This window comes from Lacerta agilis, chromosome 6 (genome assembly GCF_009819535.1).
Source record: "Lacerta agilis isolate rLacAgi1 chromosome 6, rLacAgi1.pri, whole genome shotgun sequence".
Taxonomy (NCBI): Eukaryota; Metazoa; Chordata; class Lepidosauria; order Squamata; family Lacertidae; genus Lacerta; species Lacerta agilis.
The window spans coordinates 45,669,171-45,684,839 of NC_046317.1; the positions used below are offsets into that span (position 1 = coordinate 45,669,171).

General features: G+C 43.4%; 1 protein-coding gene across 3 annotated transcripts in view; it reads right to left on the bottom strand.

Annotated features, from left to right (window-relative positions):
- Positions 1–15,402, bottom strand: part of DMAP1 (DNA methyltransferase 1 associated protein 1) — a 36,279-nt gene extending 20,877 nt beyond the window's left edge. The window contains exons 1-8 of one of the 3 annotated variants that reach the window (XM_033152330.1): positions 15,280–15,402; positions 13,146–13,255; positions 11,866–11,957; positions 9,930–10,125; positions 8,615–8,773; positions 6,548–6,715; positions 4,469–4,654; positions 37–108 (exon numbers count right to left, since the gene is read on the bottom strand). In XM_033152330.1, the coding sequence (XP_033008221.1) occupies positions 37–108; positions 4,469–4,654; positions 6,548–6,715; positions 8,615–8,773; positions 9,930–10,125; positions 11,866–11,957; positions 13,146–13,247 (975 nt within the window). In that variant the 5' untranslated portion in view covers positions 13,248–13,255; positions 15,280–15,402. Of the gene's footprint in view, positions 1–36; positions 109–4,468; positions 4,655–6,547; positions 6,716–8,614; positions 8,774–9,929; positions 10,126–11,865; positions 11,958–13,145; positions 13,256–15,272 lie in introns of all 3 variants that reach the window. The other 2 variants (XM_033152332.1, XM_033152331.1) reach the window with 2 other exon arrangements.
- Positions 15,403–15,669: the final 267 nt, after the last annotated feature.

Here is a 15,669-nt window from a genome sequence, read left to right on the forward strand (position 1 = left end):
CCATACAGGGCTCCAATGACCAACATAGTAGCCTACCCTCTGACTCCGCAGTGTGACACCTGCAGACTTGAAGTCCGGAAACTTGATGCCAGCAGTCTCTGGGACAGCCTAAAAGAGAAAGAGACAGCATATGTTGAGAAAAGGAAATGCAAAAGGATGTACAAAGACCACTCTCTGACAGAGAGCCAGCTGTCAATGTCTGCACTAAGAAGGACAGAAGTCCTTATCACAACTGCATAGCCCTGCTAAGCAAGACTGGGGGAAACTGGATTTTGAGAACTGCACCCATTAATTTTAATGCCTTTTAAATTGCCAAAGGTGGCTTTGATATGTTAAGATATCAACAATTTCTGCTGGTACAAATCCAGCCATGCTGTACTAGGAACGTACTGAAAATTATGGAGGAAAATTGCATCTAAAACAACCAGTGGGACATGGAATGGGTTTCATAGCGCAAGGCGAAACAAAATAGCCCAAACTATACTGACATAACATGTGACACTGCCCTTAAAAGCAGCACTACCCGAACAGCAGTCTCTTCTGGATGAACCACAAAGATTCTACTAGGCTAAAATCTACAGGGCCTCACACTAGCTAGGACTGTAAGAATGCTATTCAGGTCTCCCAGGTCTCCAAACCTGGCTTAACTTCTACATCTTTGTTTTGCCCAATTCCTGAAAACAGACTCCAATAGATAAAATTACTTTTATGAATCATTTTACACAAAGTTAGTCAACCACCACACTGATTTGCTTACTGGTTTAAAATCTGTTTGCTTTGATCCATTCTGGATTATTTTAGCCTCATTTTTTTTACTACATGTATGCTACATACAGTAGAATGCCCATTGCTACCTGAGCAGTCTGAAGATAGGGACATTTCTAAAGTACAGAATGTCCCTATTTTCATGCGGAATATTGGAGGGTATGCCTTCTGGCCCCCAGCTCTAAAGCATTATAGCAATATTCAATTAAATTCTTGCACAAGCACAAGGATTACCTCTAGCACAATGGGTTTTCTCGATTCCTCCTCACTGTAATCCAAATCTGATCCAGGGGGTTGGGGGAACCCCCAGAACAGATTTGGGGACGCATGGGGAGAGAACAGAATGTTCAGTTGAGCAAAGAGAAACCCTTGCACTGACAGAACATTCACCTTAACACTACACTAAATGCAACCTTATAGTCTTGACCTGTAGAACTCACAACATGCTAGTATAACTACAAACCTGGACACAAAGCAGGTTTTAAAACCCTGCATGGTCCCAAGTGTGGATATATTTTGGAGTGCAACTCTGAAATACAAAATTATGACTTCTCAAAATCCTGAGAATCTAAGATTTGTTTAAGAATATCTTTAAACTCTCCCCACCTGATCATTGCATGTTTTCTGTTCCATGTTTATAGCCAATAAACCAGGATTAGTATCACTTCCCATTAACTATTTAACTTCTGTACCATTTGTACTAAACAACTTTACTATTCTTGTTCTAGCCATTTGTTCCCTGCATGAACTTCATGCTGTGGGGAAATATACCCATCTCATAGTGCCTTGCATTTTTCACCAGGAATAATGTCTTTCTCTTCTAGCCAAATATTTTCCCATTACAAGCTAAGCATGTAATTTATCCGCTGTTTAAACACTGCAGATTCACAAATGCTTCAATACAATAAATTCTTGGACAATTAAGCTATAATTTTAAAAGCGTGTGTGCATATCCTCAGCAGAGGAAGAAAGAAACCCAGCATAATAAGCTCTATTGCAGATCCCTCTATCTTTGCCTCCAAATAATGTGGGTCTTAATTAAAAGGGAGCTATAGTAATCCTAGGAAACTGTTAAAGCTGACTGGAAGACAGAAGACAGGGTCTGAGTTGGATACATATATGTTTGGATACATATATGCTTCTCAAAAGAAAAATTGTCACCAGTCCAACACATCATTCTACTGAACATCTTCTATTAATTTAAAAAAAAATGCCTTTCCACCCAGAAATTTCAATATTGTAAAGAGATATACCGTGGATCATCCATGAGACAACTGATATATTCTGTGAACCCAAGGAAATACTGATGACTAGTACAATAATCACTGAGATAATTCACTGAGCAGGGAATTATCTCCCATCATTTAGCAGCAAACTTTCTTACTTGTGTTTGGCCAAGCCCTAACCTGTTGAAGCTATGCAATTTGGTTTTCCATGTTGCAAACAAAGGAAAGCCTCCATCCACAGCCCAGGAAACTGTGTTGATTACAACAAATTAGTTATTCTATCCCTTCGGCAGGGGCGTCGTAGGGTGGGGGCGGGCTGCCCCTCGTGCCGCCCCTAGGCGGGTGTGTGCGGTGCTGCTGCTCCCGGGGTGACGGAGGGAGCGGCGACGCATGGGGTGACAAGCGGCGGCCCCTCCCACCACTCCCACGCGCCGTCGCTCCCTCCGTCACCCCGGGAGCAGCAGCGCTGCATGGACAAGGCTCCCGAAGCGGCGGCCCGGCATCCCCGGGGGCGGGGCGTCGCCGCGTGTGCGTGCGTCATGACGCACACGCAGCGATGCCCCGCCCCCGGGGATGGCGGGGCCGCCGCTTCGGGAGCCTCGGTGGGCTGCAAAGAGCCCCAAAGCCGCAGCCTGGCACCCCTTTGCGCTACGGCAGCGGCTTCGGGGCTCTTTGCAGCCCGCCGAAGCCCCCAAGCCCCCGCCCGGCATACCCCGGGGGCGGGGCGTCGCCGCGCGTGCGTGCGCCATGACCTGCAGACTCCACTACATACTAAAGGTACTGATGCAACCAAACTTCTCCATGTTATTCTGTTCAAGAGAATCCTGGAGCAGTTTTGGGCATACCCCTGCCATCTCCCCTTGACAATTATCCGCCTAATCCCTAATGAAAATGAGGGACACACTAACTCCCTCCCACAATGCACAGTCTGTCTTCACCTCACATCAGAGCAATTAAACAGGTTGCTATCCCTCACACGCCAGCATGAGCTGTAAATGCTTCAACCTCAATTGACTCTTTGGTAAATGACTTCCCTTTGTTGAGATGATGCTGATACAGCCCTCAATTCAAATTCTTAGTTAAAATGCATATTTTTTTTCAAAAAAAACCCCACACACGTTTCCCTGCTACAGTTGGTAATTGACTCCTAATGGACTCTGTCATGGTTGAAACAGCACTAGTGCAACAACAGAAGCTGCCTTCAGGAGCCCTGAGGTGCTTACCTATAGGCAGGCACAAGGGCCCCAGGCAATACTGGGGGAGACAGCCAAACATGCCTCAAGCATTTTGAGTGGCTATTTGATTCCACATGCTGCATGGCATGGAACAATCTGGCTAAGTGCACTGACTAAGAGGCAAAGGGAAACTGAAACCACAAACCTTCAGGGCAGCCCAACCCAAGTCAGCAGAGCAGTCCTAACAAGCAGTAAGCCTGTAGTGACACAAAGTGGTGCACGCTTTTTTTTCTTTTCTTTCTTAAGTGTTTAGTGGCTTCTTCCTACTCATCTCACTCCTTACAGCCATCTGAAAGGCAAAGTCCTTTCCCCAGAAACTGCATGGCGTCAATGCGATAATTCCACAGTGTATTCTAAATAAAACACAGTGCTAAACATTTCATATATTATTAAGACATTCTGTTGGCCCACCACTCACAACCTTTAAATCATATTGTGGTCTAATATTTCATAGAATAAGTGAGAAGTTCACAACTGAACATAGGAAAGGTAGAGGCAAAGAGGCACTGCAAATGCACTGGTATTTTTTGTACACCACCTTGGTGTTCTATGTGTGGGTGGCATGTAATTTTTTCTTTATAAATAAATGAATGAATGTCAATGCTGCTCCTTATGTTATCCATTTACACCTACCATCTTGAGGTTTTAGGAAGGAATAAAAACACTTGTTCTAGGTGAGGGCAGGAACATCAACTAAAGATCATTCTCTTTTAACATTTCAAAAATATTGGCTTAACCCTAGATTGAAAGAGCTTCAATTCCTCTGCAAGCCTGTCAATTATGCCAGACCCAGAAGCTCTGGGAAACCCGAGAAGGGAGTTAATTGTAATTTTTTAGAAGAAACCAGCTGAAAAATGTGCTTCTTTCAAATTTCCCTTATCTCCCCTCGTGTTGCTATACTGCATGGCACGAAGAAGAGCAAGTTCCTTGCTGTGTATTCACTAACCACTGAACTGCTTGCTGAGAGGGCTTTGCATGAGTCCAGTTTCTCTCCTTCCTAGTGAAGCACTTTCAAGTCGCTCCAGCTTAACCAAAATTGCTCTGCAGCTTGCAATATGATTGAAACCCAACTTTTCTCCACACCCCAAGAGATATGAGGGTCTAAAAAGAAGCATACAAAAACACAGAAACAATGCTTCTATGGCGAGGACCGGCAAACCACCCCTCACTCCCTGCCCCAGGCCATAGCAGACAAATGGCAAGGTAGAGCCCTAACAAAGAGGGCAGGCACGAGATATTTACAGGCTTCTCTGTCTCTTTCTTCTGTGGCAGCTTCTTCTTGGGTGCCTTGCGCTCTGCACGTCTTTGTTCGGTGGTGGTGTCAGCGGCGGTGATGAGTTTCTGCAAGTCTTGTGTTCGCTTCTCCCTCTCTTTCTTCCTGGCTTCAATTTTCCGCAACTCCTGGATTAGATATTCCTCCTCTGCCACCTACAGGTGAAAAGGAAACATGATTGGAAAAGCAATCCAAAAGAGCCACTTAATAGCAACAGATGTGCTTCTGGCCTGGGTTTCACCTGCCCTGTGGTATTCTGGGAGCCAAGTAATATACTACTAGAGAGACAAAAGCAGCAACAAATAGTACAATGTTCTCGCCTAAGCAATTTTAAAGGCTCATGAAACCTTGAAACACTAGATTCCACAGCCTATCAGATTCCAAAGCTCTCACAATGTATATAGTAGGCTGTAGTGTAGTATATAGATTCTACGTTGTTAATGTCACTATCTGGACTGGATGAATCCCAAGGCTGGACTGGATGAATCCCAAACCGGAATTAAGATTGCCGGAAAAAATATCAACAACCTCAGATATGCTGATGATACTACCTTGATGGCAGAAAGTGAGGAGGAATTAAAGAACCTTTTAATGAGGGTGAAAGAGGAGAGCGCAAAATATGGTCTGAAGCTCAACATCAAAAAAACTAAGATCATGGCCACTGGTCCCATCACCTCCTGGCAAATAGAAGGGGAAGAAATAGAGGCAGTGAGAGATTTCACTTTTTGGGTTCCATGATCACTGCAGATGGTGACAGCAGTCACGAAATTAGAAGACGCCTGCTTCTTGGGAGAAAAGCAATGACAAACCTAGACAGTATCTTAAAAAGCAAAGACATCACCTTGCCGACAAAGGTCCGTATAGTTAAAGCTATGGTTTTCCCAGTAGTAATGTACGGAAGTGAGAGCTGGACCATCAAGAAGGCTGATCGCCGAAGAATTGATGCTTTTGAATTATGGTGCTGGAGGAGACTCTTGAGAGTCCCATGGACTGCAAGAAGATCAAACCTATCCATTCTCAAAGAAATCAGCCCTGAGTGCTCACTAGAAGGACAGATCCTGAAGTTGAGGCTCCAGTACTTTGGCCACCTCATGAGAAGAGAAGACTCCCTAGAAAAGACCCTGATGTTGGGAAAGATGGAGGGCACAAGGAGAAGGGGACGACAGAGGATGAGATGGTTGGACAGTGTTCTCGAAGCTACTAACATGAGTTTGGCCAAACTACGAGAGGCAGTGAAGGATAGGCGTGTCTGGCATGCTCTGGTCCATGGGGTCACGAAGAGTCGGACACGACTGAATGACTGAACAACAACAACAATGTCACTATCTCGTTGTCTCTCTTTTCATATCTCCTGCCTATATAAGGGCTCTTCACTTTCTTCCACCACACATAATTTACAAGTCCCTGCCTTTCCTTTCTTTGCCCCTTCCCCCATTTTCAGCACACAAGCTGCCCTAGCTATACCCTCACAGATACTCCTGCTCACGGAGCTTTCTGAGTGTGTTTAACACAGTCAAACCTACCTTTCACTTTGTTTCATTTCCTCAGAAATATGAATATTTATAACATTCTTAGCCAATACCAAACAGCACCAAATTACAAACTACAAGCTACAAAAAGATGGTGTGTTCAGGGTGTTTCATGAAAGCAACCGTTTTTCTCAAAGTAATGAAATTACTCATGCATTAGTGAAAAGAAAAATATGCTAAATGCATTGTCTGAAATCCAGAGATAGAACTTGTCAAGCGTAATCAACACTACACTTCTATCCTTCTCAGACAAAACTCAAATAAAACATATTTTAACACACTTTGTTTTCTAGTAGTTATTCCATTAGTCACATTGATCACTTAATATGTGCATGCCCATTACTTGATAAATCACGCTTAAAGGATGGCAGGTGCACCTACCACACACTACCTCCAACAGGAGTCACATTAGCAGCCCTGAAGGGCATTGGGGAGTACCCAGAAATGATGAGCTATTGCTACAGATCCAGTGTAAGATAATGTGAGGCCAGGCTGCCTTGCAACATTTCCTGACATTACCTGCTCTGGTGTCCGATTATATAGCCTCTCTAGCTGTTCTTTCCGGCGCCTTTCATGGCCAGCATCAAAAACAGGGATTTTCAAGTCAGTGCCTGGGGTAGCACGGATGTTGGCCAGCTTGGCACAGATGTGATAGTAGCGCTCCTTTAGATCTTCCACCGACCGCTTCTAAGGAGAGACCAAGGATACAACTGAGCTTAAAGAAATCTAACACCATGAAAAAATAGCTTAAAGTTATGCAACATGAACAAAGCATCAGAGAAACGTTAGGAAAATGACTGTAATCAGCACCAGTGAGTGAACTCTATCACAGGAACTAGTTTATTTATTTCCAGTATCTGCAAAGCATCCAATAACTTATTGCTCTCTGGGCAGTAGTATCCAGGCCTAGGTATCACAAGACGGTGGTCCCATGCTACATACAAGGCTTTGATGCTCTTCATTCAACAATCACAAATCAAGACAGGACTGCATATTCTGGGATCTTCCCTCACCAATACAATTTTATTAAAAATACAGGCATTCTCCAAAATCCTCTGTTCCATGTCCCCTCATTCCATGGCAACATCTTTACTAACACTCTCCATCTCACCTCACTTAATCAGTTACCCAGCAGTAGAAACCCTAAAATTATTTTTCTATATTAATCAACATAGTTCTTCTCCTTGCAAGTAAGGGTGTAGGGCAAGTAAGGGTGGGGATTCAAATGAGCTATTGGGAGCTTAAAGTGGGTTGCTGGTTGTTCCTTTGCTGGAGTAAGGGAGGCTCCCAACCAGAGGGCCCAGGGCTGAATAAAGGAGCACACCTAAACTGCAAACATGTGTCTACAGGGAGAGTACAGCTCCATCCAGCACAGCCTTTTGACTGACCAGGAGCACCTCTGTCTTGTGTGGATTAAGTTTCTATTTGTTCACCCTCATCCAGTCCATCACTGATGACAGACACCAGTTTAGAATCAAGACAGCTTCCTTGAATTTAGGTGGAAAGGAGAAATAGAGCAGGGTGTCAGGAGCATACTGGTGACACTGAATTTCAACACTCCAGATAACCTCTCCCAGCAGTTTCATGTAAATGTTAAAGAGCATGGGGGACAGTACACAACCTTGAGAGAACCCAAAGGTCAACAGCCAATGTGTCAAACAAGAGTCCTCCAGCACCACCTTCTATGTTCACCCCTCCAAGAAGACACAAAGCCACTGTAAAACAGTGGCTCCAAGCTGCATTCCAACAAGGCAGCCCAGGTTGGTATTGAAAGTCCAGCAGAACCAAAAGGGACACACTCCCCCTGTCCAATTCCTGGCATGCCATCCACCAAGGCAACCAAAGCCATCTATCTCCCATAACCAGGCCTGAAACCAGATTGAAATAGATCTAGATAATCTGTCTCATCCATGATCTGAGATGCCAACACACTCCAGATACCTTGCCTCCTGGGACGGACCATCTTAATCACACCCACATACCCACTAAGGTTATGAGCTCCAGTGAGTCTAAACCCCACCAAGCAGTGATCTGGCCATGACAGTGGAACTATAGAAAGGTCCTCCACGCTAAGTCCAGAATGTGCCCTGCAGCATGGGTATGACCAGATGTTACTTGGGGCAGACACATGGTTGTCATGGCAGCCATGAAAACCTGAGCCGGTCCTAGCAAGGCATCAGCACAAATGTTGAAGTTCTCCAGCACAATAAGCTGAGAGGACTCCAACGCCAACACCAAGACTACCCCTGCTAGCTCAGGAAATGAGACTGTTGAGTGACAGGGTGGGAAGTACACCAACAGAATCCCTATTCTGTCCTAGCCACCCACCTTCAAATACACACTGTTGAGATGCCTCTCAGAGCATAACAACCCAGTTTTCCCTTGCTTTTGTAAGTCTCTTACCCAATGTAGCTGGTGCTTATAATGTTTCACACAAAACTTCAGGAAGAGAATTCAGGAACCCTTAACAGGCATGTATCATTTTAACCAGCACACTGCATAGTCCATGTCTGCAGATCCTTAAACTGGAACTAAACTGCACCGTGGCAACTTTACTGTAGATGGTATTAGCTGACAGGCACTTACTTTGAACTGCTGGTGGTCATAACGGTCATGAATGACCACAAAGCGAAGATCAAACCGTCTGGATAAGTCAAAGAGGTGGTCTGTTTCAGCTTTGGTCCAAGCATCATCATGAAGGTACAGCTGATACTCTTGTTCTGAGTAAATTGGAATTTGCACTGTCTGCAGAAGGAAAGAACAGACTGAATGAGACGGCTCGCACAATAGGCTCCCCCTCATCTACATGCAGGATTGTTCCATCTAGCAGAATTACTTTGAGGGAAAACAAACTCATGATTTCACAGGAAAGAAATTCAGTTGCCCTCTTCTATGCCCCAATCACAAGTATCTTCAAAATGTAAGCTTTATTTCCCATCTTTGCTGACACCCAAGTGATAAAGTGGGGGCTGCTAGTTCCATCCATTAGTTTTATCTGTTACTCAGTGCTGGGCCCCCAATGTTTAAGGGGCAGAGGAGGCTGAGCACACAGCCGAATGTGGCACAGCTTTAGTGGCCGGTTCCTTCAGAGCACTCAGCCTCTTCCAGATGATGCAACATTGCACATGCGTTACGCGTGTGATGTCACACGTGGCGGGCCCCCTCAATCTTGGGGGCAATTGCACCTTTACTCAATGCTATCTCCTTAGACTAAAGGGACTACATACAACAGATATGAACAGTCACAGATGTGTTCCTGGTTGATAATCTACTTTTTCTGCTTTCAACGTAACACAGGGGGGAAGATGTACATGTGATAATCACATCTGAGGGATGTGCCTCTCTCCTAACACAACCTCCACTCGGGGCACTACAGCAGAAGTATAAAAAGCTTGTTTGGGCATCTAGCAAATGTTCAACTCTATTTCAGTTTCAGATGTCATAGTATAATAAAGTTTGCAATGCTCCTGGTCCAATCTGACCTCACATAATTTTGTGTGTGTGTTTGTGTGTGTGTGTTCACACCTGCATGCTCCTTAGTGAAAAGTTGCTAACTTTAACTTGTGGCTTTGAGGCACTACCCAATGTTACTTAGATGCCTTCCAAATCAGGACTTTCAGTGTGGACACTAATAAGTAGCAACAGTGTACATGCCCCACAGGACTCAAGTATTATTATTTTTTAAAGAATACTGCAAAGTTTAATGACCTGTGATACCAGAATCAGTCTTACACTTCTGAAGTTCATATGGGAATTAACCCTAGAGATAGCAAATGAAAGAAAGAGGGTATTTGGAGATGTCCTTTTAGATACTTTGGCACAAATTTATCCACTCACTCCCATTTCACAAGCCCTGTTCAAGCCTTCATACTTAATACAAGCTCTGATCAAGCCTCCATACTTTGTTGAATCTGGCGAAAGGGTAATCCTTGCCCTCTTCTGCTGCCCTCCTCCAGTGGTAAAACATAGCCCCATCCTTCCTAGCAGGGTTGGTGAAAGGCATCCACTTCCAAGGCCGCACTTTCTTAGATCCCAGCTTTGCCTTAACTGTGCGGTAGCCCTGCGTTGTGTCACTTGGAAGAAGGGGAGGTGCATCCCTGAAACAAAGACAAGGTACAAATTAATGGAACCTACTGTGGTCTAAACCACAGAGTGTTGGGCTTGCCAATCAGAAGGTCAGTGGTTCGAATCCCCACGACGGGGTGAGCTCCCGTTGTTTGGACCCAGCTCCAGCCAACCTAGCAGTTAGAAAGCATGTCAAAGTGCAAGTAGATAAATAGGTACCGTTCCGGCAGGAAGGTAAACGGCATTTCCGTGTACTGCTCTGGTTCGCCAGATGCAGCTTAGTCATGCTGGCCACATGACCCTGAAGCTCTACGCCAGCTCCCTCGGCCAGTAAAGCGAGATGAGCGCTGCAACCCCAGAGTCGTCCACAACTGGAGCTAATGGTCAGGGGTCCGTTTACCTTTACCTTTACTGTCTGCATGAAGCTCATTTTGCATATTTAATCCTCTTCTATGATCTCTGAGGAATGCTTAAAGATCAGTGTAAAGCTAGGACAATTCTGTATACTGTAGATTGATCTTACACACTCAGCACACAACCCAAAGCTCCACAGAGCAAAGAGGGTCACAATTTATTAGTCTCTTACGTGAACATAGGCCAGTGAGGTACAGAGTCTGCAATCAGTCCTGCCCCCGTTATTTAGCCTGGATGTGCATTGGCTAGTAGCAGCTCTGCTTGTAGCTGCTGCTGACACGCAGCCTTGTTTTCCACTTCCTCAAGTTGCTGTTCATGTTCACTGGCATGAAGTGTAAAAAAGGACAAATGGAACTGCAAGACCTTAAAAAAGAGCATGTCCAAAGATCTCCTAGGACAGATCCCAAGAACAAGTATGTTTCAGGAATAGGATGCCTCTTTGCTTGAAGCTATAAAAGATGGAGCTGGTGGGATCATTAAAGGCTCACTGGGCAGCAAGGTTAGCTCTAGTGACCATTTATTCCCATCTGTTCAGTTCCTCTACAAAAGATGAGAAAGCCAACCAAAAAACCAAAAAGTAAGTCTTATAATCACCTCTAAGGTGTCACTTTTCCTGATAGCAAGTAAGAGACCTCTTAGAAGTTAAATACAAGCTAAAGGCTAATCACAGCACATTCTCATAATGGAAAACCATGGTTTCCTGTTATGCACTTTCAAATACTACAGGATATAGAAAATCTGCTTCTTTCATTCAATCTCGGAATCCACGAAGCATAGTGCTCCTAAAACATTATTTAGGCAAGGCATAATTGCACGGCCTTCCTACAATCCAGCCTCTAATATCTCTTGCCGCTTACCAGTACTTGCTTCTGATTCTCCTTCATCTTCTACCACAAACAGATGAAAGTTTGAAAATACAGATACGGTAAATTCAAGAAACAAAACAGCATGTGAGAGTTGAGAAATCTGTTACAATTCATGTGAACTTTCCATTGTCTAAGGTTCATGAACCCAAAATGAAAATTCAGAATCAAAAACTATAGCTCTTTCAGAAAGCAAATAGTTCAGTATTTCCCAACATTCTTTTTAAAAGGAGAGTTTCATGCCCCCAACATCTGAAATTTTCACATATCAAAAGGGTGTCACACATTTAGATCATGGAGATCAAAATGCAGAAACAGCATTTCCAGTAGAGCAAGTCATAGATACTAGGAAGGGGCTAAAAGTAAAAATACTATTGAAAGCTGGAGAAAGTAAATTTTCAAGAACAGACTTGTCAAGGCTTTCACCTGCCAAATACCTAGAAGATGAGAGGCTGGTTTAAGGAAAACACCAACTATCCAGGTAACAAAACTTACTTTTTATCAGAGTACAGCAGTGCATAGACCTCCCGGTGCATTCCTTCTGGTCTCTTAAATGTGAGGGTCTCTGATGACTTCTTGGATTTTTTCTGAAAAATAAGGTTTTTATCAAAGGCTGTGCAACCTTAACACCAAAATTATGTGGGAGAATAAACATCAGTCTCTGTTTATTCTGATTTTTACATCTGACAGATTGCATCTGTTCTCTCCTATGCAATGCCTCAAAACATCACAATCCAGCTTTATTGATCTAACTTTAGTTAAGCTTAAACACTCAGTACAAAAACATATGAGCAGCAAGAGGATGTTGTTTGTATTTTGCTTCCCTGCAAAGTCTTTACTTCCTATTTTACTCATAGTTCTCAAAATGCAGGAACATTCTGGAGGTGGGGATTAAGAGGGTAGCAGAATTTCTATTTGATGACAGACAATACCTGCAGTGTCAACCAGACCTCCCAAAGTTCCGCAGACAAACAAACTTTCCCTAATTCTCCCATCCCTCCACATTTCTCCACATTCCCTGTTTAGGGAAGTTTTTAAACTGTGATATTTTAAATGTATTTTAATATTTGATGGAAGCCACCCAGAGTGGCTGGGGAGACCCAGCCAGATGGGCGGGGTACAAATAAATTATTATTATTATTATTATTATTATTATTATTATTTCGTCATTCTGCTGCAGGTGTGATTCTCTTTTATAATCAACAATGTAAACAATGCTGCAAATATAAACAGGAAGCAGCAAAAAACAAGAGAGGAGCCCTTCAGTGAATATAGCCTGAGAGGTTTCCTGAGATCCCTGCAAATCCTAGTGTAAAGAATATTATTCAAAATGTAAATATCATTAACAAAAGTAGAATGGATTGCTATTTTCCTTATGCCCAAAAATGACATTCAAATTATGCATCCCAGCTTTATGCTGTATATAGATGACACATAATTGAAATAAGTGATACCACATTGCTTTCACCAGCAGGTACAGAGATATTAATTTCTTTAGACGCTCAAATGCAGAACTATACGGACAGCACAGAATGAGGTTGCTGAAAAATGTGTTATATTTTAAAAAAGAAAAAGAATCTGATCTTTTATTTCTATTTTTTAAAAGAGGAATGTAGTCTCACAACTTGTTCAAGAATAGGGTAAACAATATTGCTGTATGCAGCAATCATGCTGGCAAGATCCAAAAAAAGAAGATCATGTTGCATGCATACAGCTTAGAATTACAAGCACAAATCTTCTCCTCCTCCTATCCCCTTTCTTCACCCCTTTTGTACCTTATCAGAATTGATGATATCTTTTTTATTAATAGTTCCTATGTTCTCAGATTCTGTGCCCCCCAGTTCCAAAATATCCCGGACATCAGCTCCTGTAGTCATTTTGTCACCTGAAATAAAAATCAAGGCATAATTAAAAATTAAGTGAATACCAAAAGGATACAGACTAGCCTTCACAAAATTAGCTGCAAAATTTGTTGACTCCCTCTACATACAACACACTGCTTGTTACTTACTTACTTACTTAACTTACTTACCTTGGAATTAATTTTCTCTTCTCCATACAGTTAACTTACAGAAAATACAAGCACCTGCAACAGTCTGGCACCCATGTGTTTTCCACCAAACTGCAGAACCTGATATTTGGCATTATGTGAAAAGCACAGGCAGCATCTGATAAAGACTTTGAATCCTAGACTTCAGCTAGGGGATGGACGTTTTGTGTCAGCTATGTGTCTGTGTCTACTATGGTTGCTTCTCGCTATCTCTATCACTACAAGTCTACCTACAAATCAATCTTCTTGCCATTTCCTCCTAACAGTCTATGTCAAAAACAGCAGACAAATTATTTGAAAACCTGAATCTCTGAAGCAGGAAAAAAAATAAACATAGTCACATCTATGTAATCTAGCTACACCAAAATTTATAAATTTTAATAGATTACACACATGCCTGGTGTCAAACTTGATTAGCAAGAGTTATATAAAAGAGCTCCTTTGCATCCACTGTCCAATATATAATGATATCCAGGCCCAGACACAACATGAAATAGAAAAAGAAGTTGGATAAGAAATAATAACAAAACAATTTTGTTTATAAAATTCTGTTTATATAAACAACTATTCTAAAATATGGAGGTAGACAAGCATTAGGAAGGGGATACTAGCCTGGTTTGCATGTCACATTAAACCATAGTTTAAAACAAACTATAGTTTAAAGTGAACAAGTGCTATGGGCGTAACCAAGGGGGGCAGCTGCCCCCTCTAAATAAAAAAAAATCAATAAAAATACATAGCTGAGGCATACCCCCACCACAAAAATCCTGGCTACATCCATGACAAGTGCTCAAACATTCTCACAGCATTCCTACTCTGTTCCTGCTGCACCGCAGACAAAACAAGTCAGGGTCTGGCTAGTTATGTCATCCAAACCTGGGCTCGTGGCTTGTTCCTCTCCAAACAAAACATGAGTGGGTGACCACAACAAATCTTAGGTACACTCATGCTTTGTGTAGAGCCCACAGCACAGCACTGGTAGGAATGGGGTAGGAGTGCTGTGGGAACTTTTGATCCATTTGCACCAGGGTGCCACTCATTCACATTAAACCATTACAGTACTGTACTTGTTGTAAACTATGGTATAATGAGATGTGCAAAGTGGGCCACTGAAATATACCGGTAAGTGCACAAACCTTAATCCCTGTTATTTAAATAGGGCCTAAAGATATCTCACACAATAACACAGACTTTATTTGCTGCTTTGTCCACTCCTGCAGGCACTTGATGGCATCGGACCTGAAAGCTATAGCAGTTCCCAGAGCAGGTTTCTGCCTGCCCTCTTGCCTTCTGCCCAAGCCACTGTGAACAACAGGGCTGCAGAGGAGGCAGTGTTTCTGCCCATCTGCGCTCTCCAACTACTGCCTGGCTGTAGTTTAGATCGCCCCGCTGCTCCCTGATAAGGATGTCAAGTGCAATCCTAACTATGACAGAAGTCCTCCTGAGCTCAATGGAGCTTACTCCCAGGCATGTGGGGCTTGGACGGCGGCCTTAGTTGGAATTCGGGAGTTCAATCTTCGGCCTGAATTGTTGCATTATGAATGGAACAATATTTCTGGAATACCGTTACATTTCGACAAATATATGTTTTTCATGATGTTTTGGCGTGGACTTTTTCCTATGGTAGCTCTGGAGTTCCGGAGCCCCAAGGGAAAAGACACCGGATACTAATGAAATATACATTCCCCCCCCCCCCAGCTTTTCTCCGCATACGCTGCAGCCCGCTCAAATGGCCCCAGGCTCCCCAAACCATGTTATCAACTCCGTGCGCCTCAAGTTTCCCGCTGTTCACGGTTTCTTACGCAGTCCCAACTCCCAGCGTATCTCCAATGCACATTCCCATTTCCCTTCCCCCGTACCTCACACTTTCCTTTCACGCGCTACCAACCCTAAACCAGCAGCAGCGGACACCGGTTGTGCAGCGCCGATACGGGAATCCCAATACTACTTCCGGTCCCCGTTTATCCGAGAATCGTTTCCCACTTGGGTCCGAACGTGCAACACCAATTGTGGCTCGGCTAGCGTTAAGAGTTCGAAGTTGCTGGTTCCGTTTCCCCGCTTGAAGTGGAATTTTTTTTTCTAAAATGTTGACGATAAAGTACAGGGTGGAGAGTAGGCGTAAAACTAATATCACTAAACTAGAATGCAGATGGCGATTGCTTTGTTTGCGTCAAATTCTGATGCGATTTTCCCACTATACAAGGGGCGTAGCAAACAGAGGCAACGCCACTCAGTCGATGTCAGAACAT